Here is a 27,818-nt window from a genome sequence, read left to right on the forward strand (position 1 = left end):
CTTTTGGAAGTTTAAAGCTTGGGCTGAAAATCAAAGTAAATGTAAAATGCAAGTGATCAGGTCTGATAATGGAATTGAATACACCTCGGAGAAATTTAACAAATTTTGTGAGGATGCAGGCATTGAGCACCAGCTTACAACACCTTATACCCCTCAACAGAATGGAGTCGTTGAGAGGAAAAATAGAACACTTATGGAAATGACAAGGTGTTTGCTGCATGAGAAAGGGCTGCCAAAGAAATTCTGGGCTGAGGCTGCACATACATCAGTCTTTCTGCTAAATAGACTGCCAACAAAAGCTTTGCAACAAAAGACTCCATTTGAAGCATGGTATGGCTATAAACCAAGGCTGCAAAATTTAAAAACATTTGGTTGTCTTTGTTTCTCTTATATTCCACATGTTAAGAGAGACAAATTGGATAAGAAAGCAGAAGCTGGGATCTTTATAGGCTATAGCTCAATATCAAAGGCCTATAGAATCTATCTTCCAGAAAACAACAAAGTCATAGTTAGCAGAGATGTCAAATTCTTCGAATCAGAAAGTTGGAGTTGGGAGAATGATAAGAAGCTTGAGTTTCAGGAGGAGAATGCCAATATTGATGATGAACCTGTCAGGGGAACCAGATCACTCTCTGATATCTATCAGAGGTGCAATATTGCTATAATAGAGCCTGCAAGGTATGAAGAAGCTGCAGCTGATAAAAAATGGATGGATGCAATGAAGGAGGAGCTTAAAATGATTGAAAAAAACCAAACTTGGGAGCTAGTGGACAAACCAAGACACAAAAGAGCAATTGGAGTCAAGTGGGTTTATAGAACCAAACTCAATTCTGATGGTTCTATAAACAAACACAAGGCAAGACTGGTTGTCAAAGGATATGCTCAGATGTTTGGGGTGGATTTCTCTGAGACTTTTGCCCCAGTTGCTAGATTGGACACTATAAGAATGTTGCTGGCTCTTGCTGCTCAAAAGGGCTGGAATATACATCAGATGGATGTCAAATCAGCCTTCTTGAATGGATACTTGGAGGAAGAAATTTTTGTGGAGCAGCCTGAAGGTTTTATTGTTAAAGGAATGGAGGAGAAAGTATATTTGCTGAAAAAGGCCTTGTATGGTTTAAAACAGGCACCAAGGGCATGGTACAGTAGGATTGATTCACATTTGTTAGGCTTAGGCTTTACAAAAAGCCTAAGTGAATTTACTCTATACTTTAGGAAGGTTTGTGATGAAACACTTGTGGTATCTTTATACGTTGATGATCTACTTGTGACAGGAAGCAGTATGAAGCAAATTGATAATTTCAAAAAGGAAATGAAGGATGTTTTTGAGATGACTGATCTTGGGAGGATGACATTCTTTCTTGGCATGGAGGTACAACAAAAGCAAAATGAGATCTTCATATGTCAACAGAAATATGCCAAGGAAATCCTGAAAAAGTTCAAGATGGAAGAGTGCAATCCAAGTGCAACTCCAATGAATCAAAATGAGAAGTTTTGCAAAAAAGATGGAGCTGCAAAAGCTGATGAAAGGCTTTACAGGACCATTATTGGGTGCTTGATGTACCTAACGGCAACTAGACCAGATATTATGAATGCTGTAAGTTTGCTCTCAAGGTACATGCATTGTGCTAGTGAAATTCACTTTCAAGCAGCAAAAAGAATTGTTAGATATGTCAAGGGTACAATTGACTATGGTTTGAGGTTTTGTCAAGTTAAAAACTTTACTCTCCATGGTTATTCAGATAGTGATTGGGCAGGTTGTGTTGATGACATGAGAAGTACTTCAGGTTATTGTTTCAGCTTTGGTTCTGCTATTTTTTCATGGTGTTCCAAAAAGCAAGAAGTCATAGCTCAATCTACAGCAGAAGCAGAATATGTAGCTGCTGCCACTGCTGTGAATCAGGCTCTCTGGATTAGGAAATTAATGGCTGACTTGTTTATGGAGCAAAAGGAAAGCACACAAATACTCGTAGACAACCAAGCTGCAATTTCAATTGCAAATAATCCGGTGTTCCATGGAAAAACAAAACATTTCAAGCTGAAACTCTATTTCCTAAGAGAGGTACAGAAGGAGGGAGACATTCAGTTGGTCTACTGCAAAACAGAAAGTTAGAATGCTGATATCTTAACCAAACCACTTCCCAAAGCTAGATATGAGTTCTTAAGGCAAAGGCTTGGAGTTTGCAGCTCCAAAGACAAGGAGGAGTGTTGAATGACATGTCATAGGAGTGGTTGACATGGAGCTGAGTAGATTGAAGTGGAAGTAGTCAAATAAGTTAGTCATGTGGAAGATTTACCTATTCCTTAGGAAGTTTGTTGGTTGTTTCTATTCTTTAGGAATTATCTATAGGTAGCAAGTTTGTTGCTATTTTTATATTTTTCTGTTTTAAGCTAGCTGTATAAATAAGTGCTTTGAAGCTTAATAAAATTATAACTTCAGATTCCTCAACGTTCTATTGCTTCCAAAGAGTTTCCACACTCTGTTTCTATCAAAACCTACACTCTGTTTCTATCAAAAACCTACAGGACCCAAATCCTACAATCTTTTATGAAAATTGGTTGTTAACATTGTATTAGAGCCTCATTTGTAAGGAGGTCATGTGTTCAAACCCCACTACCATATATATTTATATCCCCATTTTATTAAGTTAGCCTAAAAGGAAGCTGATTGTGGTTGTTTGCCAATGGGCTTGTGTGTTTTTTCGCGTGTGGGAATGAGGCTACAAGTGAGGGAGGGTGTTAGAGTGCATTATATACATTGTGGGCCCAAATCCTACAAGTTTAAGCTTTTAGGAAAATTGGTTGTTCAACAAGATGTTTAAGAGTAGAGGAGGAATAATGGAGATGGACTGTGCTTATAGGAGATTCTGAAAATTGAAAGAAAAATTGGATCTGGGTGGAGAAATTGGATCGTGCTTAGCAGCATAGCAGTTGTTGGAAAGGTACTCAATATGCAGTTTTGAGGATGAAAATATTTTTGTGCTATTCCAAGCTAATGGAGAATGAAGTCAAAGCAATGAGTGAGAACTTCCATCTGTTGTCTAAAGTTAGTCAACATGGTTACAATCTGCGTCTTGTTAGCAGCCATGTTCTCATCTGTGGCCTGCTAGATATGATGTGGTTGATTCCTCCTAAACATTGCAAGTTTTTAACATGATGGACCATGGAAATATGATATACATTGTGGAACCCAGTCCTAATAGCTTAAGCTTTATGGAAAATTGGTAACTTCTTCCCTTGTCTATTTTTGTCTCTTATTATCTTCTATCACAAATTTATGATTTGTTTGTGTGTTGCTACTGTGGTCTATGTCTTGCATTAATGGACATGGGGCTGCATGAGTCCTAATAAGCTTTTAGGAAAATTGATAACTCAGTAGTGGATCAATGTCTATAATTGAACAACACAATGGTCTGATAACAACTGAAGCAAACTAAAATGGGATCAAACTAAAAGGAGCAATACCAATGAATCCCTGGGATGCAAAGTTATTTGAAGAGACTTCAACACAAATAGAAGCGAATAACCACTCAAGAAGTCTCTGCTAATTATTTATAAATAATAGCTAGTAATGAAAATTCCCTCTTAATATAACTTGAGTTCCACTTACATTCTCCTACTATAGAACCTTAATCACATAATCGAAATATAACTGTACTAAAAATAATTCAATTAGACTTCTAAAAGCTAGTAGAACTCCAGAGCAATAAGCATAATCTAGAATAGATAGTCAAAGATGACTTGTCAATGGACTTGCTGATGTGGCACTTGGACCTGCTCTTCAATAGCCTCTACATCATGTTCCCTAACTAAAAAATGGTTGCATCGTCTGTTATCTAGTTTAGGCTAGATAGAATTCCTATCACATAGCTTGATTGAGATGGATGATTTTTCTTATGCTTTAACGATGTGCTTGTGTTTAAAAGATTCAGTGTGCTACTTGTTCATCTGCTGTTATTTTTGTCCTCAATAATGTGGTTTCAGGCTTGCTCCTAATTTTGGGACTGCTGGTGTTTCCTGTTTCTTTTCAAAGCCTTTTCTTGAGTTGATGCTCAGGCTTCTGTATCCCAGATGAAAAATGTTTTGAGTTTATAAAGAGGAAGGAAAACCCAAAAATGTAAAGCGCATCTCTCTTATGTTTTCATTGTTGAGTCTAAAGCTGAGGCTTACCTTTTTCAATGGTTACCATTCTTACTGTATCATGGGGCTTCGCAGGAGAGTTGTTAGTAGTTGAGATTTTCTTTCCTTTTTCTGTTCTTGATTTGATTTGTTGTTTTACACAAGGTTCACTCTTATTTTCTAGGGATTAAGGAGGTGCCTCACCCTTCGTTCCCCCTCCCCTCTCTCTATCTTTTTCCTTTTTTTCCTTTTTTTTTCTTCCTTGAAATAAAATTTTTCTAATGCAAGAGGAAAATTTTTTTGTTCATACATTCAAATGCTAATGTAGATATCTGGTCAAGTAGTTGTCCAGATGTTGGGAACCTTTTTCTGTTACCATCCTTCTCTATTACAAATTGGCTTAAGTTCTCAACCAAATCACAGCCCATCATCACTCAATCCCAACCCATCCACAACAAAAACAAAACCGAAAAAGCATAATTTTTGTAATTTATTATGTTTTAAGCGTTATTATGCTGGTCAAATATTGTTAATTTCCACCTGAAAATTTTAGCTATTAAAGCAGTTACATTTATAATTTTTGTAGGGCTGTTCATTGCCATTCATATATGAGATTATCATTTTTGTATTGGCTATATCACTTGTACATGTCAATCATATTGATCATCTGGTTATATTATGAAAGCAATGGAAAGCATTTACATGTTAAGAAATTATTTCAGGGTGAAGGGGAACAAAAACATGTTGGCAGAATCTTAGAGTTTTTTAAAACAACAGAAGGTGAAGATTATTTTAGGGTTCAATGGTTTTATAGAGCTGAAGATACAGTGAGTATATGGATTGCTCCCTTTCTAGGTCGTCTTGTACTACTTATTATTTGTCTCTTTATCTTTGTTGCTTTTTTCTCTATATTTCAGGTTATGAAAGAAGAAGCTGCTTCCCATGACAAGAAGCGCATATTCTGTTCCACTATAATGAATGATAATTCACTAGATTGTATTATTTCTAAAGTCAATGTTCTAGAACTAACTCCTAGGGTATGCTTCAAACTTGATTTCGAGCTCTTCAGATTTATTCTTTTCTAGTTCTATTGCTATTTTTCACTCTTTGGAAAGCTTGTGTGGCATTTTCTTTCTTTGTTGAGCCTCTTTTTTCTTTTTCCATTTTTTTTTATTGAAAATTTATTATTGTTTTTATGTTGGTGTTGCTTTTCATTATGTTGATACCTTAGCAAATTTGTGACTCATTACAGGTAAGTTTGAAATTGGACTCTATTCCACCATTTGATTATTATTACGATATGAAGTACAATGTGGAATATTCAACATTTCACACCTTGCTAAGTGGTAAGAGTGTTCATTGCAATGGTTGTGTTAACTTGCAAGATTATCTCTTTGGCATTTTCAAAAATTTCCTATTTTAGGCGGGGTGAAATCATTGTAACTCTTCTAATTCATGGTATAGCCTATGAATAAACATTTAAGAGCTCTTGGTTCCAATTTACTTCACCCCTAATCATGAATATGCACATATATGCCACACACCCAAATATTTCTTACTCTAAAACCATTACTAAGGACTAGATACTAAATGGAGCTTTTGATTTACACCCTCTTCCCCTTGCATCCATTTTTTTTCTTGAACAACCTTTGTCTACCTTGATACAACCATTTGGGTCTAATCCAATTACCTCAGTCGTAACCTCAATGAGTGATTTTGTCCTAGTGTCTATCTTTAATGTTGGTAAGATCTAATTTCAAAGATTTGGAGTCCCCTTGAGTTATCCCTAGCCAAGAGGGGCATCTCTTTTGATAGCTTAGGATATAGCAGCCCTAGTGAGACATTCTATAAATACAGGTCAATTTCTGGAACCAATTTCCTCCTTGTTGGAAGGATTTCACTTAGAGGGTCTCACACACCTCGTAAAATAGCAAGCTTATAATCAGTTTTGGCAACTATGAACATCAAGCTAGTCAAATACGGTGAGATTGCCATCCCAAAGGCAATAGTAGGGTACGTTCTACGGATAAGGTTTATTTCATCAAGAAGTATAAAACTTCTCCTGGAGTTTTTAGTGATTCTTAGTTTTTGATCTTATAGTTTGTTAAGTTGTGGAACCTAATTTTTTAAGGGTTATTTTAGGTAGTCTACACATGTATTAGTTTTGCTCTAATTTTCTCATTATATAAGGGATTGTTAGGGGGGCCCTTTTTAGTGTGAGAGTGTGTGAAAACAAAGGAGTAGTATTAGGCGAAGATCACCTTGTATTTTTCTTTTTAATCATAGTGGAAATATTGTAGCGGCAAAGTGGACGTAGCTTTCACATTGAGAGTGAGCCACTATAAATCTTGTGCATGCTCTATCTATTTTATATTTCTTATTGTTATTGCTCTTGTAAATTGGAATTTTCCCCTAACAAGTGGTAGTAGAGCCTGATTTGAGTGAGAACAAAGGATTGAGAAGATGGATCTAAGCCTGGAATTGGCATTTCAATGGTATGGATTTTGCATTTTGGAGAATGCAAATTAAAGATGATCTCTATGGTGAAAAGCTGCATCTGTCTCTTTTCGAACAAAAATCAGAATCAATGCAAGAAGTCGATTGGGATCTCCTTGATGGACAAGTGTTGGGAGTCATCATATTAACATTGGTAAAGAACATGGCACATAACTTGGCGAAGGATAAAATTATGAAGGGACTAATGGAGGTCCTGTCTAACATGTATGAGAAGTCTTCTGCATATAACAAGGTATATCTCATGAAAAAATTATTTAATTTAAAGATGGGAGAAGGTGCTGCAATGGTAGAGCATTTGAATGAATTTAACAAGATTGTCAACCTATTGTCCTCGGTTGAAATCAATTTCAATGATGAAGCTTGTGTCTTAATTCTTCTAGCCTCACTAGCAAATAGTTGGGAGCCTTAGTAATTCTATAAGGAACTCAACATTAAAGTTCAATGATGTTGAGGATCAAATTCTTACTGAAGAAGCTTGTAGGAAAGATTCGAATAAAGCAACATCAAACTCTACCCTTAATATTGGGACCAAGGGTAGGAGTTATGTAAGGAATTATACTTTGGTTCATGGTAGATTGAATTAAAAAATGCAAAAGGCAAATTCAGATCTTGACAAAATGTGGAATACTGGAATTGTGGCAAGCTTGGTCACATAAAGAAGAATTGGAGAAAATTGAAGAAGGATGGGAATAAAAACGACACGGCCAATGTTGTGAATGAGGAGGTACAAGATGCATTACTCTTATTTGTTGATAGTTTTGGTTTTTGGGTGTTAGACTCAAGAGTCTCTTTTCATACTACTACACACCACAAAATTACGGATAATTGCTAGAAATATGGAAAAGTGTATCTGGATGATGGAGAACCTTTAAACATTATTGGTGTTGGTGATGTTCGATTAAAGATGTCAAATAGGTTTGTGAGGAAAGTCTAGAGGGTAAGACATTTACCAAAGTTAATGCGTAACTTCATCTCAATTAAACAACTTGATGATGAGGGTTATAATGTGACATTTACTAGTGGTGCATGGAAAGTCACTAAGAGAGCCATGGTTATCGCTCGAGGAAATAAAATTGGAACATGGTATATGACTTTTAGTTGCAAGAATATAGTTGTTGTTGATGGCAATGTTAATTCAAATTTGTGGCATTGTAGGCTTAGTCACATGAACAAGAAGGGAATGAAAGTATTTGATAAATTGCTGAATGAATATTCTCTTATATCTCTAGGGTATTTATATAGGATATATAAGGCTATTTTATGATAGCCAGCTATACAAAATAATCGATAATTATACATAATAAATCACTACTATTTGATAACTATACAAATGCTTGTACATAGCTGTACCGACAGTTGGACACAGATGTACCGATAGTTGGACACAACTGTACTGACAACTAGACTCAGTTGTACCGATAGTTGACTTTCCCCTTGAAGTAGGTGCATAGATATTGCATATGCCGAACTTGGATAATGATGTATAATATGGACCATTAGTAACAACATGAGTCCTCATATCCGCCATCTGATTTGCACTCTTGATGTAGGGAACCTTTATTATGCCAAACACTAGTTTATACTTGATGTAATTCCTATCAAGTTCAATATGCTTAGTTTGATCGTGTTGTACCGAGTTATTTGCAATCTCAATAGCTATCGTGTTATCACAAAAAAGCACCATAGGTTTCTTGAGACCAAACCCAAGCTTGCTTAAGAGAATTCTTAGCCAAGTAAGTTTTGTAATCGCATGATGGAGTGCACGATATTCAACTTTTGCACTAAACAATGAAACCACATTTTGTTTCTTACTCCTCCAAGTCACCAAATTTTTTCCTACAAATGTAAACGTGCCCTAAAGTAGACTTTCTATCCAATCTAGATCCAACAAAGTTAGAGTCTATGTAACCCTCAATATCTAAATGCACATGTTTGGAGAACATAATACCTTTGCTTGGAGAGGACTTTAGAGAGGCTAGGATACGATTTACTACATTCATGTGTCGGTCACTTGGATTATGCATGAATTGACTTGCAACACTAACTGCATTTGACAAGTCAAGTCTAGTGTGGGTCAGATAGATTAATTTCCGTACTAGTCTCTGATAATTTTCTTTATTCGTTGGAATCTGATCATGGTAGATGGACAAGTTATGATTTATCTTAATGGGAATATTTACAGGTTCGCAAGCAGATTTACCGGTTTCAACCAAGAGATCTAATGTATACTTCCTTTGTGAGAGGAAGAGTCCTTGCTTGGACCAAGACACCTCAATACCCAAGAAGTATTTTTGAGCACCTAAGTCCTTCATTTCAAATTCCTTCTCCAGATAAGTTTGAAGCTTCTCTATTTTTGTAGAGTTACTACCTATAATAATCATGTCATCAATATAAACAATAAGCAAAGTAATATCATCACCATCTCTCTTATAGAATAGACTGTAATTTGCCATCGCTTGTTTGAAACCATACTCCTTCATCGAGTAGCTTAACTTGCCAAACCATGCCCTTGGCAACTACTTTAATCCATACAAAACGTTTTTAGTTTGCATACCTTGCCTCCTTTTGGTGGGGGGGTCCATGTACACCTCCTCTAACATATCACCATGGAGAAAGACATTTTTTACATCAAACTATCTTAATGGCCAGTCAAGATTGACCGTAAGAGAGAGTATGACTCTAACGGTGTTCATCTTGGCCATAGGTGCAAAGGTCTCTTGGTAGTCAATTCCATAAGTCTAGGTGTATCCCTTGGCAACCAGTCTAGCTTTGTACCTGTCAATTGTCCCATTTGCTTTGTACTTTACTAAAAACACCCACTTACATCCCACTGTCTTCTTTCCTTGAGGGAGCTTAACCATCTTCCAATTAGAGTTCTTCTGGAGAGTCTTCATTTCTGCTACCATCGCAGACTTCCACTTAGGATCTTCAAGTGCTTCTTGAAAATGACTAGGAGTTGACATAGAGGACAACTGAAGAGCAAAAGCAAGGTGAGTCTTAGATAGACGATGATAAGAGAAAAATCATAAATGAGATAGACAATATTAGAAAATGATTTTGAGAAACCGAACCTATTAGGTTCTTTACGATCACGAAGAGGACATCTCCTACCTTGATTACCAACTTGTGGATTTAAGGTAGCAATGTCTAATGTTAAAGGTGAAGAAACTTGTACCTTAGGATTGGTTTCAAAAGAGTCTTCCGATGGCATGGTAGTATCATTAAGTGGAGTATTGGTGTCTGGAGGGCGTATGACAATAGAAACTTTGTCCTTCCGTATAAACTTGTTGGAATAATCTAGCTGGTCTTTCATCACTTCTTTCCTCAGATTCAGACTCAGGTGCCTCCTCCTTACCTAAGTTAGTTGAATCCTCCCCCTAACCTGAAATCCATACCTTTTTTTCTTCTTACCATAACTTTTCCTCTTCCTTACTACTAATCTTCTCCTGAAGAGGAACCAAAGACACATTCCCTGAAAAATAAGACTCCCTTTTGCAAAATTGAACATCCATGGAGACAGTATTTGCTTGTAAGGGGATGAAAGCATTTATAGCCCTTTTAGGAATTAGAATAAGTAAGAAAATACATTTAAGAGCACGAGGATCAAGCTTGTCCCTTTGATGAGAGTGTATATGAGCATAACATAACCAAAAACTTTAGGATAAAGATTCAAAGTAGAAGGAATAGGGTGAAACCGTGATAACATTCACAAAGGAGTTTAATAATCAATGACACGAGCAGACATTCAGTTGATGAGAATGATAACAGTCATGATAGCCTTAGCTTAGAAATGTTTTGGAACATGCATAGTAAAGCATAAAGCTTGGGCTACCTCAAGAATGTGGCTGTTTTTATGCTTTGCTATGCCGTTCTATTGTGGCCTGTATGTACACGTTGTTTGGTGGAGGATTCCATTTTCTTTGAAAAAATCAACAAAGGACTAATTCACAAACTCATGACCATTGTCAGAGTGAAAGAACTTAACCTGAGTATTAAATTGTGTGACAAATTTTGGAAAATTGAAGAATGACATGTAGAACATCATTCTTAGACTTAAGCAGATATACCCAACTCACCCTAATACAGTCATCAATAAAAGACAAAGTATTTATGACTCGAAACAAGAGAGGAAAAAGGACCCTAAACACTATAAAAACATGGGTAAAAGGAATCAAACTTTTATTGAGGCTTATTTTGAAAGGCACACGATGATTCTTAGCATAAATGCATTGTTCACACCTAAAACTAGAAACTGAAATATTTCAAAACAACTGAGGAAATAAACGTTCCAAATTAGCAAAAGATGGTTGACCTAATCAATAATGTCAAAAATAATCTTTTCTCTATCAAACGCCTCTCTTACTACTTGAAAAACACGGTTAGATTCAAATTGTAATTGTCTTACCCCCTTTAAGTAGTAAAGATCTCCCATCTCCTTACCAATGCCAATCGTCATTTTCGTGAGATTGTCCTGAAACACAGTGAGTAGAATTGAAGGTTATAGAACAATTAAGATGTTTGGTAATCTTGCTAATAGAAAGAGGACTATTAGAGAGATTAGGGGCAAGTAAGACAAAGGACATGGAGAGTGTGGGGGAAAGTGAGACATTCCCGACTCCTAAAATTGACATAGGCGTTCCATTAGCAACCTAAACAGACTTAACAGATGAGAGCAGTAGAGAGTCAATAAAGAGGAATGACTAGTCATATGATTTGGCCCTTGAATCAATAACCCAAGTGTTAGAGGCAGTAGAAATAAGGGCCAAACCAGAATTACCTTCTTAAGAAGATAATCGAGAAACTTGAGAAGCAGAAGCAAGAGGAATAACGTTGGCAACCTGTGCTGATTTCTTGTTCTTCCTTTTAGCTTGCTTAAGATTGTACTACTATGGAGAACCATGCTTCTTCCAGCAAACATCTACTGTATGTTTGGTGCTATTTCAATGAGTGCAGAAGCGAGAAGAGGAGTCATTAGGAGTAAAAGATGTTGGTTGTGTGCTATTCTCATGGATAGCCATTCAGAAACCTTAGAGTGATCATCTATTCCCATGGTGACCTGCCTCTGTGCTTCACGATGGACTAATGAATACGTTTCCTCTAGACTTGGCAAAGGAGAGGTGGCCAAAACACGACCACTAACTTGATCCAAATTGTGATCAAGACTTGTAAGAAATACATAAACCCGATCCTCAACAGTACGCTTCCTTTGTTTCTTAATATCAACTACACACGTCATATCATTGGACCTTTGATAATCAAGCTCCATATATATTGAGTTTAACTCATTGTAGTATTTTGTAAGAGGACAACCACCTTGGTGTGATTGAAAGGATTTCTTCATCAATTCATGTACTTGAGAAGAGTGAAAGACATCAAGATAGCTTCTCTTGACTGCATCCCAAACCTCTTTAGCCGTTCCACATTATAGAAAGTGTGACATTAGTTTATCAATCATGGAATTGATGAGCCAAGACTTGACTAAAACATCTTCGACCTTCCATTCATCATAGTTTGGATCATTCTCTACGGGTGCAACCTTTGTTCCTGTGATATAACCCTTTTTCTTTTTGCCAACAATATGCATATCCAAAATTTGAGACCAAACACTATAATTAGTACCGTCCAACTTAATAGAAATTGTTGGAGAGGTAGTCTCATGAATGGTCACCATGGATGAATTGTTGCTATAATAAATACCCACTTCTGTGTTTGTAGACACCATATGGTAATGAAGAAGGTGAAAAGAAGGAAGAAGTGTTGATTAGGTAGCAATGGAAATTCTCGACTTTTGCTTTGATACCAACTTGATAAATTGTTGAATGAATATTCTCATATATTTCTAAGGTATTTATACAAGATATAGAAGACTATTTTAGGATAACCAACTATACAAAATAATCGACAACTATACAGAATAAATCACAACAATTCGATAACCATACAAACGGTTGTACACAACTGTACATCACAACTGTACCGATAGTTGGACTCAATTGTATCAACAACTGGACTCAGCTGTACCAACAACTGGACTCAGCTGTACCAACAACTGACTAAAGTGCTTTTGTCAAAGGGAAAACTACCAAGGTTGAAATATGTTGAGCATTGCTTATGTGAAGGTTGCATCATACTGATGTGTGGGGACCTTCTCCTATTACATCCCTTGGAGGCTCCAGTTACTATGTGACATTCATTGATGATTTGAGTAGAAATGTATGAGGTTATTTCTTAAAGAATAAATTTAACATTTTTTATGCCTTCAAAAGGTGGAAATTGAGAAAGAGTCAAATTTAAAGGTGAAGTGGTTATAGTTTGATAATGAGGGAGAATACATTGATCAAGAATTCAACCAATATTATGCTAATAATAGGATCAAGATGAGGCAATCCATTCCAGGAAAACTCAGCAAAATGGTTTGGCAAAAATGATGAATAAGACCCTCAATGAATGTGCTAGGAGCATGAGATTGCATGCAGAGCTTCCAAAGAACTTTTGGGTTGAAGTAGTTTGCACTGTAGTGTATTTGATAAATAGGGGACCCTTAGCACCATTGAAGTGCAGAATCTCAGAGGAGGTTTGTAATGGTAGAAAGGTAAACCTTTCTTTCTTGAAAGTGTTTGGTTATGTTTCTTATATTCATATTGACTTTGTTGTTAGAAGTAAACTTAACCCAAAATTCGTGAAGTGTTTTTTTATTGGTTATGGTGATACCAAGTTTGTTTATCACTTATGGGATGACCAAAATTGCAAGATTATTAGGAGTAGGGATGTTATTTTTAGTGAACAAGTAATGTGCAAGGACAGGTTGAGCATAAAATATGAAAGCGTATGTTCTGAAGTTAAAAATCCATTAATAGTTGAGTCGAAAGATTTTCTAATGAATGGGTTGTAGAAAAATGATTGAGATGATCAACAAAAAGTAACTCCAGAGGTGGACCCACATACTCCCATGATTGAACTCATGATATCTTTTAGGAACATCAAACAACTATAGAGATACAACCCTAAATTAGACTACATTTTGATGATTGATTGGGGTAAATCAGAAAGTTATGAGGAAGTAATGCAAGTTGATGAATCAGTTGAGTGGGAGCTAGCAATAAAGGATGAGATTGACTCTTTATTATCTAATGAGACATGGCAGCTGACTGAGCTACCAAAAACTAAGAAGGCATTGAATAAAAAATATATTTATTAAGTGAAAGAACATGATGAGAGTAAGCAGTATAAAGCAAGACTGGTTATAAAGGAGTTTCAATAAAAAGAAGGCATTGACCATATTGAAATTTTCTCTCAGTGATAAAATTGACCACAATCTGATTGGTGCCTTAACTAGTGGCAAAAGAACACTCGCACTAGAACAGTTAGACATAAAAACAACCTTTCTTCATGGTGACTTGGAGGAAGAAATTTATATGCAACAACCATAGGGTTTTGAAGTACAAAGCAAGGAGAGAATGGTGTGCAAACTTTAAAAGAGTTTGTATAGTCTAAAACAGACTTGAAGAAAATGGTATAAGAAATTTGAAAGGTTTATGAGTAATAACTGGTTCTTGTGTTGTCAATTAGATCCTTGTTGCTATGTCAAGAAATTTGACAACTCTTTTATTATCTTGTTGTTAAATGTTGATGACATGCTGTTGTAGGAGCTTGCATACAAGAAATTAATAAGCTTGAAGTGGAGTTGTCAAAAGAGTTTAAGAAATTAGACTTGGATCTGTAAGGCTATGTTGGTGTTGCTATGGTTGGTAATAGTGACAACAAGAAGAGTACTATTGGGTATGTATACATGATTGAGGCAGAATATGTTGCTATGATAGAAGCTACCAAGGAGTTGGTATGGTTATAGAATTTGTTGGAGAAGTGAGGCCAGGAACATGAAAAGAACATTTTGTATTGTGATGGTCAGAGCTCTATTCATCTAGTAAAGAATCCAGTTTATTATGCTAAGACTAAGTGTATACAAGTTCGATATCATTACATACAACCAGTTTTGGAAGATGGAATTTTGGTTGTTGACCCTTTTTAGGGTGAGGATGTGTGAAAATAGAGGAGTGGTATTAGGCCTGAGATCACCTTGTATTTTTCTCTTTGATCATAGTGCAAATTCTGCAGTGGCAAGGGGGATGTAGTTTTCACATTGAGAGCGAACCACTATAATCGTGTGTGTTCTATCTATTTTCTATTTCTTGGATGTTGTTGCTCTCATGAATAGGCATTTTCTCCTAACATAGTTTTCTAGCGTCTAAGTGTTCACATGAAGATCATTAATTGGAGTATTAGAAGGTTGAATTCTTGAAAGTAAAGAAGAGTGGTTAAGGATTGTCTTAGCCATGAAACCCCAAACATTGTGATGCTTCAAGAAAGAAAAAGGAAGACATGTGATAGATGGTTTGTGGTTAGTGTGTGGAAAGTCAAAATAAAGAGTTGGTGGTTCTTTCGGCTTGTGGATCATCGAGAGGGGTTGTGATAATGTGGGACTTAGATGAGTTCAATTGTTTAGAGATGACGTTAAGGTCTTTTTTGGTAACAATTAAGTTTGTTTCAAATGTGGAGGGGACTTTTTAGCTCAACTTAGTTTATGTTCCTAATAATTCCAATTTGAGGAAGGATTTTTGAATGGTGCTTTAAGACTTTTTTAGACTAAACTTTTTGAAATAGTGTTGGTTGGGGGTTGGGGGGAGGGGGGAGGGGGTGGGTGGTTTAATGCCATAAGAAGAATTTCAAAAAAGTTAGGTGGCTCAAGATTAACCCCTAACATGAGGGTTTTTTTGATGAATTCACAAGAGAGTGAATTAATTGATCCCTCCCTTAGCAACTTGTCTTTCACTTGGTCAAACATGCAAGATTTACTTGTTTATAAGAGATAAGATAATTTTTTATACTGAAATGAGTGGAAGCAAAGTTTCCCTTAAAGCCTCTAAGAAGTGCTTCCCAGGCTAGCTTTTAATCATTAGTCAATCATCCTAGACTCTAATCCATTTACGGGAGGTCTAGCTTCACTCAAGTTTGAGAACATGTTACTTTACTTGACTTTAAAGGAAGGATTTAGTTTTTGGGTCATGAGTGCTGGGTTTTAGGATAGGAATGTCACAAAGGCGGGAAGAAGCTACAATTTTTCAAATCTAAATTGAAAGAACAAAATAAGATGTCTTTTTCTATACATACTTACATTGTCATAATTGATGCTAGTGAGTAGGAAGAGATTATGGTTTTTGAACTTTAAATAATGAGGGCCTTAAGGAAGGGGGAATTGGAGGAGTTACTATTAAAGGAAGAGATTCATTGGAGGTAAAAGTCAAGGGTCAAATGGATAAAAGAAGAGGATTGAAACCAAGTATTTTCATAAGGTGGCCAATGATAAGCGAAAAAGGAAATTCATGAAGTCCTTGTTGTTTGAAGAAGGAATAACTCTAGACAATATTGATAACATTTCGGAAGACATAGTGCATTCTTTTGGAAAGCTATACTACAAGTCCCTAGGTGATTCTTGGAGGTTCGAAGGATTGACTTGGTCTCCCATATTAACAATGCTATTTCTTAGTTAGACAAGGAAAAGGCCTTTAGGCATGATGGATTCACCATAGCAATGTTTCAAAAATGTTGGACTATGATTAATGAGGATTTATGAAGGGTGTTTTTGGAGTTTCACAATAATGAGGCAATAAATCAAACTAATGTTACCTTTATTGCTTTTGTACCAAAAATGAGTCAAGTTAATAGAATTTAAGATTTCAGACCTATTAGCTTAGTTACTAGTCTGTACATGATCATAGATAAGATTTCATTAGGGTGCATCCAAAGAATCCTCCACGAAACCATCTATATTTCTTAAGGAGCTTTTGTTGAGGGGAGACCAATTTTGGATGATGTTTTGATTGCTCATGAAATGGTAGATGACAAAATGTGTTTAGAAGAGGACGAGGTAGTCTTCAAAATTGATTTTCAATAGACCTATGATCATGCGGATTGGGGATTTTTGGATCGCATACTAGAGAGAAAAGTTTGAACACAAAATAGAGGTCTTGGATGAGGGATTGCTTGTACTCCGTGAGCTTTGCAGTCCTAAAAAATGGAAAGAGAATTCTCTGAGGTTTGGGAAGGTTTCTTTAAGGAATCATGCTCTCCTAGGGTAATGGCTTTGGAGGTTCTCTGGCACACATCCGAATATGGTCACATCAACGTCCTTGGGTTACCATTGCATAGGTATTCTTGGATTTTTCTACATATACTTACTTTATGGTGGGTGATGGGGTGAAAATTCGTTTTTGGGGAGATTTGTGGTGGGGAAACCAACCATTGTGCTCACAATTTTGAGGTCTTTATGAGTTGTCATTGTTAAAAATCTCATCACATTAGCGATCCTTGGCAACTCCCATTTTTCTTGGAACCTTAACTTCCTTTGCAACCTTATTGATTTGGAAATTGAGAACCTTGAAGAACTCATGTCCTCACTCACCTTTGTGCACTTGTCTTCATCTATCCCAAATGCGAGAGGGTTGTTTTTATCCTATTTAGGCTTATTCTCAACAAAATCATTCTTTATGGCTTCATCCATAGATCAGTTCTAGTTTCATTCTCTCCAACCAAATTTTTATGGAAATTTAAAGTCTCATCTTAGGTTAAAGCCTTTGCTTGGCTAGTAATGCACAAGAAGGTAAACACCAAGGACATCCTATAGTTGAAAAGACCTTTCAAATCCCTTAGTGCTTATAGGTGCATCTCATATATGGGGAGTGGAGAGTCGATTACCCATTTCTTTCTAGATTACCTAATAACTTTGGGGCTATGACATAGTTGATTCAGACAAGCTAGGGTGGATTGGGTTTTGCCTAGGCGTATATGAGGCACAATGATCATTTAATATAGGGGTTGTGGGGTTCCATTAATGGGAAGACCCTTTGGCAAATCGCTTGTTCTCATATTACTTTGGATTGTGTGGTGAGAAAGAAATGTCAGAATCGTTGATGATAAGTGGAGAATGATATAGATGTTGTGGGCTTTGCTTCACTTCTATTCCACTTTCTGAGTCTCTTATACCAACACCTTTAATGACATTCCTTTGAATGTTATTCAACTCAATTATCATTCAGTATGTAAATCAAATGGGTTTGATAGCAAAGAGAGGAGCTTAGTCTTGATTGAGGAAGTGACATCTATGCATGTCCTTATGTAGAGTAACCCTTTTGTATAGGTCTCCTTGTATAGTGTAGTTTAGTTATGCTTTGATTAGTTTTGTTTTTTCTTTGGTATATTGTGGGGAGGAACCCTCATCCTTCTCATGTACTTTTTATCCATAATTAATATATCTTTTTTCTTTTATAAAAAAAAAATTAAATAAATAAATTCAATCAAATCTCGAAAGTTAGGGATTTACTTTTTGGTATTTTTAATCATATTAGTCAACAACATGTATATATTGCCTTTAAAATATCTTGAGAGACTAAACTTGCCCTTAATGAAATTATCACTAATAACCCTTTAACAAAACCAATACTTAGAAAGAAGAAAGTAGTGTACAAGTGTCTATCCAATACTGATACACGAAAAAGCACACAATAGAATCAGTAATCTACATTCTCAGTGGCTAAACACTTGAAGAGGTAATTTCTAAGAAACACTTTTTTGAAGAGGTTTTGCAATGACCTGCACCCAACTATGTAGATATTGTTTTTGCTCTAGGCATAAAAGACCCTTATAATTTAAATGCGTCTACATGGTTAAGAGAAGCTTATACATGTATTTAGGAACTTTTTCCCTATCTAATGGAGGATATCACAATCCTAATGCAGATTCAATATCTTTGTTGTATCTTACAAGATTGCGAGCCCAATGCATAGGCATTCCTTATAGGGCTAAACAAAGTCCCACACTGGGGGGTCAAGGATTGGCTGTAATATCATTTGTACCGATCTGCTCCTAACCATGTGGATATTATTTGCTTTGAAGCCCCCCCGGCTTTAAAACACATCTACATGGTTAAGGGAGCCTAGACATATATAGTGTTAGGAACTTTTTCCCATATCTGATGTGGGATATCATAGGTTCTTTGCTTCACAACTTGTTTTTTACTGATCTATCAACATAGGCCTCCTAACAAAGCAATAGACAAAACCACTTGAAAGATCTATAATTTTACAAATCCAGGAATCCAATTTTCATAGCTCTTTTTTTCCATGTGTCACCTATGAGATAACTGACCACCTCCTCCAAGAGGTTATTAAAATCCAATGAGGATGTCTCAACTCAATTTGTAGGAGTAGTGCATTGGCTTCTACATAAATGGCCAAACCACAAGTAGCAGTTGAAGACATTTTCATTTATAGTAAATGGACATCATCTAGAAACCCATAAGTCAGTTTTGGTATAAGCTGTTTTTTCTTTCCTTTATTTGGTCCTGACTTCTTTGTTATTATGCTTTATTTTGTCTTTCTATGGGCTTAAATGCTTTCTATAGCTAAATCTTTGTTGTGATTAATCCTAGAAAAAAACGTGGGGCTAGTGCAGGAGATTTCAAACATTGAAAAATCAGCATGGTTTTAGGTCATTTAAAATAATAGGTTTTTCAGCATTATTAGTAAAATTTTTCATCCATCTTAAGAAATTGGTAACATCTAAAGGTTCTAGAGCTTTATTAGTACAGTTGGCAGCAAATTGATGATAGGATCCATTTATCTTTTTCTTCCATTTAACTAGAATCAGGCTGCCAAATAATAAATTGTTGGAATATCACCAAAATTCTGTAATGATCATATCTTTATTAAGTTCAAAGTAGCTTATCACTTAACCTTGATGGGAAAGGCAAGAAGATGTTACTTCTTGTAGAAGCTCTATAATTTAGCTTATATAATAATCTATTTTATGTTTTTGATATTTTATCCTTTGAAAATTATGGCTTTGAATCAGCTTTAAGCTATCCCAAGTTAGGTCGTACTTTAAATGTCTGTTTACTGGTATTTGATATGTTTTAAGCATGTCCTAATAAACTTTCAAAAATAAAGAAACTTGATTCCTCTCATTTCCATGTGCCTGCAATGTTTCCTTGACTTCTGTTAATTTCAGCAAAATCTAAACATTTTCTATGTAACTGCAGCTTATGCTGATGCCTAATTTTAAATCCATTAACTCTACTGCCTATTTTGTGTTAATTCAGACAATTCAGTGAAGGGTTATGATTTAGTCTCACCTAATTGCATTGAGACTCCCCTTAGTGTAGCCAATACGACTTTCCCAGAGGATATGGATGGTTGCAAACCTGACAAAGCCGAATTAGCATTATTAGATCTTTATTCTGGTTGTGGTGGAATGTCAACTGGCTTGTGCCTTGGTGCCAAGCTTTCTTGTGTTAATCTTGTGACGGTAATTTTTTAAGTCATTTGGTTTTAGTTCTTGGTGACCACCTTTAAGCTAACTTAAATTGTTTTATGGCCTTATTTACGTTGTTGTTCTCCTCTTTATTTCAGAAGTGGGCCCTTGATTTTGATAAATCAGCTTGTGAGAGTTTGAAATTAAATCATCCAGAAACTCAAGTAAGTATTGCATTTGTACTATTTGATTATGGTCAAGTTGGTGGTACCCAAATGTTCTGATTTCTCAGATATTATTTTTCATCTCTTTATAGGTCAGGAATGAAACTGCCGAGGATTTTCTGGATCTATTAAAAGAATGGGAAATGCTATGTGAACAGTATGCACTCAATCTTGTAGAAAGAAAATCCCAGTCTAGGTCAAATGTCTTGAGAACATCCAAGAGCAATATAAATTCTCCACATGACATTAAAGTTGCCACTGATGAACTTGAAATTTTGAAACTTGTTGATATTTGTTATGGTGATCCCAGCGAAACAGGCAAACGTGGGCTGAAATTTAAGGTACTCAGAAAAATATATTTATATTTTTTCTCTGAAGAGATTCGTATTTAGTGTCAGAGTATCTATTTTCCGCTTCTGTTCATGTCTCCCCATTGATGACAATAATCATATTCCTCGCCCCTGGGGCATACCCTAATGGAGAGCCCTCATCCATTGCCTTCTGCTACTGCTCTTCCCCTTTCTTCCTGACAGCCAAGCCTTGATCAATTAAAGCTCTTCAATAACGCTTTTGAATGGAAGTTCCACCACATCCTTGAGCCTTTAGTACTTCTACTCTGTATGACTTGTTTCGGGTGATTGCCAACAGTTCTTAGACTGGTCTCTTTCCAATAGTTCCCATTGCATTGGAGCTGGCCATTTGAACTCTTTGCATCCTTTTCAACTCATAAAATACCCTCTCATAGGATGCATTAAGAGGAGTAAAAACCGGTTCCAAGCACTGTCTCATGTTCCCGAATCTTCATCTTTCCTTGTCTTATGGCTCATTTGCTTCCAAGCTCTTTTTTTTTTTAATTTATTTTTTCCTTCTTGTTTAAAACCTAGGTTTGTCAAGAGCTTTCTCTTTATTTTGATCTAGGTTCTGTGTTAGCAATGAAAATTCACCAAGATGACGGCATCAAATCTTTCCTCCAACTAGCCTAGAAGATCTCTCTTCTACGAAAATGCATGGATAAATCTGAATTTTCTGATAATTCCATATAGCTACTGCATTATTTACATCCCTCAATTTGCAAGGGCTCGACACAACCACTTCACTTGTCCACTGAGGGACCCAGTTTCAAGCTTCCTAAAGTTGAAAAATGCATCATGGTTAAGTTCTATGGTCATTTACGCATGATGTGTTCTAAAGGGTTCATAGTGCTGTTGAGTTGATCAAATTTGGCCCAAGAAATTCCTATGGCATATTTCTGCAAGCTCTCAGCAATGGATGGATTGGAGATAGACAGTAAACCACTCATTTCATGATTTCCTCAACTGTCTTCTCCATGCTATCTAATCTAGCACTAAGCTTTTCCTTATTTTTTGTTGTCATTTTGAAGGACATCCAGTAAGTTGCCCTTGTCATTATTCCCAGCCTTCTCACTCCTGTCATTGATGTCTCAGGTTGATTTTAGCATATGTCTCCCCTTCCTCTCTAAGAAGTGTGTTTGCCCCTGGTTTGAGAGTGTCAGACTTTAGGTTTGGGTAATATTGTCCCTACCTAAGCTCTAAGAATCGCACTCTCTTGTCTTAACTGTTCATTTGCCTGCTTTAGCTACTCAACCTGATGAAGGTGCCCTGCCTTCTGCAAAAGGAATTGTTCTTGGAACAGCTCTTAGGCTTCAGATTGCACTGTTTAAGGTTCTGGACTCAGCCTAGGCAACTCAAGCTTTGCTAACTCTTGAAAGAACATTGACGGTGAGCACCAGCATTGGCACTCTGACAAGCCCTAGGATTTCTTGGCATACAGTGGTTAGGATTTCTTATGATTCATACCCTCAAGGTCTCCAGAAAGAAATCCTTTCTTATACCCACCGCTCCACCCCCCCCCCCCCCCCCCCCCCCCCCCCTTTTTTTGATAGGTAAATAAGCAGAATATATTAAAAGCGCTTGCAAAAAGGCGCAACTTTCTTACACCCCTTATTACATGATTAGAGAGCTTAATCCCCACCAAAGTCAGGAAATATTTTCAGTGAAAGCTATGCATGATTTGGTGTCAGGCACTGGAAGATTATAGGCCAGTGCAGAAACTGTTCTGTCCCAAACTCTGGCAATCTCTTGCTCAAGGGGTGGTGCTGCTATCAGTATTCTGGTAACCATCAACTCTAGCCTTTCACCTTTGTTTATGTTTGTGAGATATTTTTCAAGATCTCTTAGGCCTTGGATCTCAAGTGCCTTTTTTGTCCAGTTATGGATGCCTGTCCCTTCCACTGTTGAAAAGATGCTGTTCATCCATTTCCATTCTTTAGTCATGTGCTGAAAATCATAACACAAATCAATTAGGTTCAGTAGACAATATCATAACCTTTGTTGTTTTTATGAAAAATTGGAGGAGCTTAAGAAACAAATGTGTGTTTTCTGTGTGCTTGTGGGTGCTCTATTAGAGGAATTAATATACTGTTAACCACATAAAAAGCCTTGTGAACATTATATTCATAATATTGTCTTTTGAAAATGCTTGAAGAACACAACAAATAATTTGATTTATTTTCCTTTTGGCATGTGCATGTATTGGAATATGATCCACATCCCTTGTTGGGTTCCTTTACTATGCATCACTATTTTGTTAGGTGCGCTGGAAGGGTTATGGTCCAAGTGAAGATACATGGGAACCAATTGAAGGATTGAGGTATTGTATTTGCTGAGTACTATAAATTTATGCTCTACCGGGTTCAGTATTGCTTATCTGTATGTACTTTTCTCAGTAATTGCCAGGAAGGGATATACGATTTTGTAAGAAATGGACTGAAATCTAAAATTTTGCCACGCCCAGTGAGTTGGTTTCTTTTCTTTCCTCTTGTCCCCTTTATTGATTATAGAAGCTGGACGCATACCATCAGAAAATTGCTGTCAGAAAGATATCTTTTCTGAAGAATTTTGTCATCTTGAATGCATCAATATATTCCAGGGTGATGTTGATGTTATCTGTGGGGGCCCTCCTTGCCAAGGGATTAGTGGTTATAATCGCTTTAGAAATGTCGATTCCCCACTTTCTGATGAAAGAAATCACCAAATAGTAATCTTCATGGACATAGTGAAATTCTTAAAGCCCAAATATGTGTTAATGGAAAATGTGGTTGACCTATTAAAGTTGGATAAAGCTTCTTTGGGAAGATATGCCATTAGCCGTTTGGTGCACATGAAATACCAAGCAAGGCTAGGAATGATTGCTGCAGGCTGTTATGGTCTTCCACAATTTCGGTTGCGTGTTTTCCTGTGGGGTGCTCATCCTGGTGAGGTAAATACTTTTTCATCTCAAGTTTAATTTCAAATGGAAAGAATTTACCAATGGCTTTGTAATTCTAGTTACACTAAATTTGAAGTCAAAAAAATTAGAAACGCAATTGTGTAAAAAGGTGCAATGTGCATTATTCATGCAGTGGGAGAACTTATATAAATCCTAACCAACTTGAGATACTTGTTTGGATTTGCTAAATATTACAGAATGAATGATTTCAACTCTATGTGGTGTCCAAATGAGCATTTACCTGATAGTCTTTTGCTTGCAGAGTCTACCCCAATTTCCACTTCCTACGCATGATGTTGTTGCAAAATATTGGCCTCCATCTGAGTTTGAGGTGCTGATTTTGTTTCATTAAATTATGTGGGTAATTTGAATTACTGTCTATTTCTAACTCCTCTGACCTTCATGTTGTAGTGCAATATTGTTGCTTATGATGAAGGCCAACCTCGTGAACTAGAAAAAGCCGTTGTTCTTCGTGATGCTATATCTGATCTTCCAGCTGTATGATCACTACTTTTAATTTGGCTTATTTTTGGATTGCTGCTTTCTCATAATTTAATAATCTCAGCTAACTTAACGCGTAATTTTTCTTTTCTTATTTTTGGGTTGTAATGTTTTAGGTCACAAACTATGAAACTCGTGATGAGATGCTTTATGGAAAGCCTCCAGAAACAGAGTTTCAAAAATATATAAGGTCAACTAAAGATGGTAATGTATTGTCTTTCTAAATGAAAATATTGGGGTTAATCTTGATATCATGTCTTAATCTAATTTGTATCATGCGCAAAACCTTCTGAATCTTGACATTTACATTTGATGTGCTAGTTATATTCTTGATCTTTTCTTTTTTGTTGTCTTCTTTTTCTTTTTTCTTGTTAGATTGTATATTTAATCAAATGCAATATCATGTCTTAAGTTTTCCAGCAATAGGTTATGTGAAATTTGGAAGAAAAAAAATCTCAGATTGAGAGCCATCATCTTTCATAAACCATTTCTGTTAGCTACATGTCATTGGTTACCAATTTTTCGATTGAGTGGTTCTACCAGCCAAGAATGAGACATAATTCAAGAACCAGAACAACAGCACTAATCATTTTTTAGATTAAATGAAGGAAGATTTAGATATCCTAGCATATCTGTAGATTGGAATGCTAAGCTTCTGTAATGCATTTCAATTTTGAACCATCCTATGCAAGATTCATTTTTTTTTAGGTAAGGTGTTTAATGTGCATAATGAATAACTTGAGAACTACCAAATTATCAATACCTGAAAATTTTTGAAAAAATAAAATAAAATAAGGAAAACATCAGGAAGTGCCCCTAAGTTGAGTTAGGGACTAGAAATATGGGTGAAATCTCAAAATCTTGCTTTCTATGATACACCAGCAATTGGATGTTGAAAAAAACCAATGATCCTTGCCTTGGTCCCTCCAAATTCCAATTCATACCTAATTTAAGAAGATTTGAAATCTCATAAAATAGATAGAGAGGCAATCCTTTCTGCTATTTCCCATTGGAACTTCATTGAAGATGATCCACAAATGTCATTGGCTAGAATAAGCTTTTCAGTGTGGCCCATAGGAAGGAGATGACCGTAGGGCATAAGAAAGATTGAGGTACTTTCAAAGGGGAGCTTCTAGTGAAGATAGATTTCATGTCAAATCAACGTTCACTTTTGATGGTAAGCAATAGGCATGGTTTTAATGATTCTTTGGTGAATGTTTTCAAATAATCACTTGATACATTTAGCTTCTAAATGCTTCTTTTTGTTTGTTATTTATTCCCTTCATCTCACCTCCTATATAGATTGAAAATTTCCTGAATGTTAGCTTATAATTGACATGATGGAACTTTGACTTCCAAGACCCCTTAGTAATTAGGAATTTTTCTGACTTCCCTTCCCTATTGTTAGCATTGCAGAAAGCTTAGTGCTCATCATCCTATATGAACAAGGCATTGGGCCTTGGTCTGCAATGACCTTTCTCTTCTAAAAATCAAAGTCTTAGCTTGGTTTGTGGCCTATAAGAGGGTGAACATTAATGCATAGGGATTAGGAATTTTTTGACCTCCCTTCCCTATTGTTCATATTATATTAACTTTTCATTCCCCATCCTCAACAACCAAGAGGTATTGGGCCATGGAAAGAAGGATTTGGAAGAGAAAGGTCATCAAAAAACAAGAGGTTGACCAACTCTTCCTCCTTTAAATCTTTACTTAAGAATACTAGAGAGGTTGTATTATGTTGGTTGGCCTAAAAAAATGGTGCAGACATGCTAGTTATTTCTATTCCAGTGCTTGAGAGGAGCCTTAGGGGGAGATATTATGGTACGAGACTCTTTCAATTACTCTTTGATAGATTTGTTTGAGAGGAATATCAGAATCTTTGAGAATGAGAGGACTGTTCATGATTTTATATTTTTTATTAGGTTACTCTTTTTTACTATGCATGGAGTCAAATCTCAAAGTTTCCCATAATACCCAAAACCCCTTACTATCCAAGCAAGCATGGGTATTACCTTTTTGTTAGATTGCTGATCAATTTGCTTCCATGAGTCATTGTCAGGGGTAAGTAGAATCCCCCACCTATTTAGTGCTTTGAGCTCAATACTGATGGGTGTTTTACGGGCAACCTAGAACAGGTGAGTGTTGGTGACCTTTTCTGTTTAGGCCTAATGTTTGCCATCTCATTTGAAAGTTAATTGCTTGTTGGTAAAGATGTAAAGGTGTGACTATACCCTTCTATGGCATTTGATATTGTGCTTATCTTGAGGCTACACTCATCCTAAGGCATCCTAAGGAATCATTAATTCAGAGACATCTTGACTTAATGCATACAAACCCATCCTAGGGTTCATTTCTTAAGCCATCATTTCTCAAGGAGTGGTATTGTTGCATACCTACAATCCCTCCCCTAAAATGATGCTCTCGTGGTTCAAAATTTCAAACTCATGACCTGTTTTTGATACCACTTATTCGGCTCATGGCTTAAAGCCCTAGGACTAGCTAATGGTGTTAGAGTTGGGTTATGGGTTTGAGTCATTGGAGCATCATGCGAGTAGAGATATAATTAGGGTATGTAATAATGCTACTTCCTAGGAATTGATGGCTCAAGAAATAAATCCTAGGATAGATGCGTATGCCTTGCTATAGGTGTTGTCCTAGGATGGTGTTGGGATAGGTGTGATATTGAATCACATGAAAGACAATTAGCTTGTCCTTATTCAAAGTCAATTGGTTATTAGATAGGATGTCTTTTGCCTTGTGCCTAACACCTTTCAAGACTATAAGGGTGTGATTATTAGGGCATTCTGGAAGCCTAGCAATTCTAGGATGGCAATTGAAGAGGAATTTTGGTCTTCCAAAGAAAGGCATGAAAGAGGTGTGTCATAGGGGCATGACCATATTGTTGAACTTTCTAGATGCATGGGTTATTCCTTCCTAGGGAATTTAGGTTAGGCAACTAGGAAGTTGCTAGGTAGCTAAGAGGGAAAGTTGCTTTCTCTATTGAGTTTGTTTATTGTTTCGGACTTTATTCAATTTTGTGGAAGGGGTTTTTTGTTATTATGCACGTAGTCCTTTTCCTTCTTTATTTTATGATTTTAAGAATCTTCTACCCTTCTTCATGACTTCTTAGTTATACTTACCTTTCCTAATAAAAAAAAATGCCCTTTTGGGGAAAAGCACATATATTAAGTCCCTAGTTGAGGAAGCACTTACGTAGTTTTCCTTCTTAATATTTTTGCCTTGAAATATTGAAAACCCATGCAGAATTATTTGCATAATGGAACTTATCAAATAGAGTTTTTATGTTCTTGAACAAACTCCCAATTCATCTAGCATTGTCAAAAGTACTTGTGAAAGTTTGTTTTCAACTTTGCATTCAATTTGAAATTTATGATGAAGACATGTCTGGTTCTTGTGATCGAAGGCCACTAAAGAATTGCAAATAGTAGTGGCCTATCACTCACCTAACATTTCTTTTTGTCGAGACTATGAATATTGTTTATCTTTAATTTAAATATTAGCATGTATCTATTTATTATTTCTTTGAATTAGAGTACAATGTAGAGTTTGAATTAGAATAGGAGATAGAGTTTGAATTATAGTAGAAATCAAATGTATTGGTATATAAATATTCATCAAGATCAACAAATTCAAGACTAGAATCAGAGTTTGAAGGAGATGTATTTGAATTTGGTTCAGGCTCTTAACCTTGTTGAAGAACTATGGGATTTTCTCTTTTTTCTGAATTCTTCTTTCATGAATAAACAAGTAGCTCTAGTTGCATTAGCAAATCTCCCCCTATCATGTTTTGTTCATTGGTAGGAGGCATCATTGGCTCAAACACATGAGGGGAATGGGATTGAT

General features: G+C 36.2%; 1 protein-coding gene across 3 annotated transcripts in view; it reads left to right on the plus strand.

Annotated features, from left to right (window-relative positions):
- LOC100255190 (DNA (cytosine-5)-methyltransferase CMT2) overlaps window positions 1–27,818 on the plus strand; it is a 78,677-nt gene that overhangs the window by 41,081 nt on the left and 9,778 nt on the right. For 2 of the 3 annotated variants that reach the window (XM_010666729.3, XM_010666733.3), the window contains 12 exons: window positions 4,842–4,946; window positions 5,037–5,156; window positions 5,372–5,465; window positions 19,790–19,995; window positions 20,100–20,165; window positions 20,258–20,506; window positions 22,777–22,835; window positions 22,912–22,978; window positions 23,115–23,444; window positions 23,716–23,784; window positions 23,865–23,951; window positions 24,071–24,158. In XM_010666729.3, coding sequence (XP_010665031.1) covers window positions 4,842–4,946; window positions 5,037–5,156; window positions 5,372–5,465; window positions 19,790–19,995; window positions 20,100–20,165; window positions 20,258–20,506; window positions 22,777–22,835; window positions 22,912–22,978; window positions 23,115–23,444; window positions 23,716–23,784; window positions 23,865–23,951; window positions 24,071–24,158 — 1,540 coding nt within the window. The remainder of the gene's footprint in view (window positions 1–4,841; window positions 4,947–5,036; window positions 5,157–5,371; window positions 5,466–19,789; window positions 19,996–20,099; window positions 20,166–20,257; window positions 20,507–22,776; window positions 22,836–22,911; window positions 22,979–23,114; window positions 23,445–23,715; window positions 23,785–23,864; window positions 23,952–24,070; window positions 24,159–27,818) is intronic. The other variant, XM_010666739.3, reaches the window with a different exon arrangement.

The sequence above is a fragment of the Vitis vinifera genome, chromosome 2 (assembly GCF_030704535.1).
Source record: "Vitis vinifera cultivar Pinot Noir 40024 chromosome 2, ASM3070453v1".
Taxonomy (NCBI): domain Eukaryota; kingdom Viridiplantae; phylum Streptophyta; class Magnoliopsida; order Vitales; family Vitaceae; genus Vitis; species Vitis vinifera.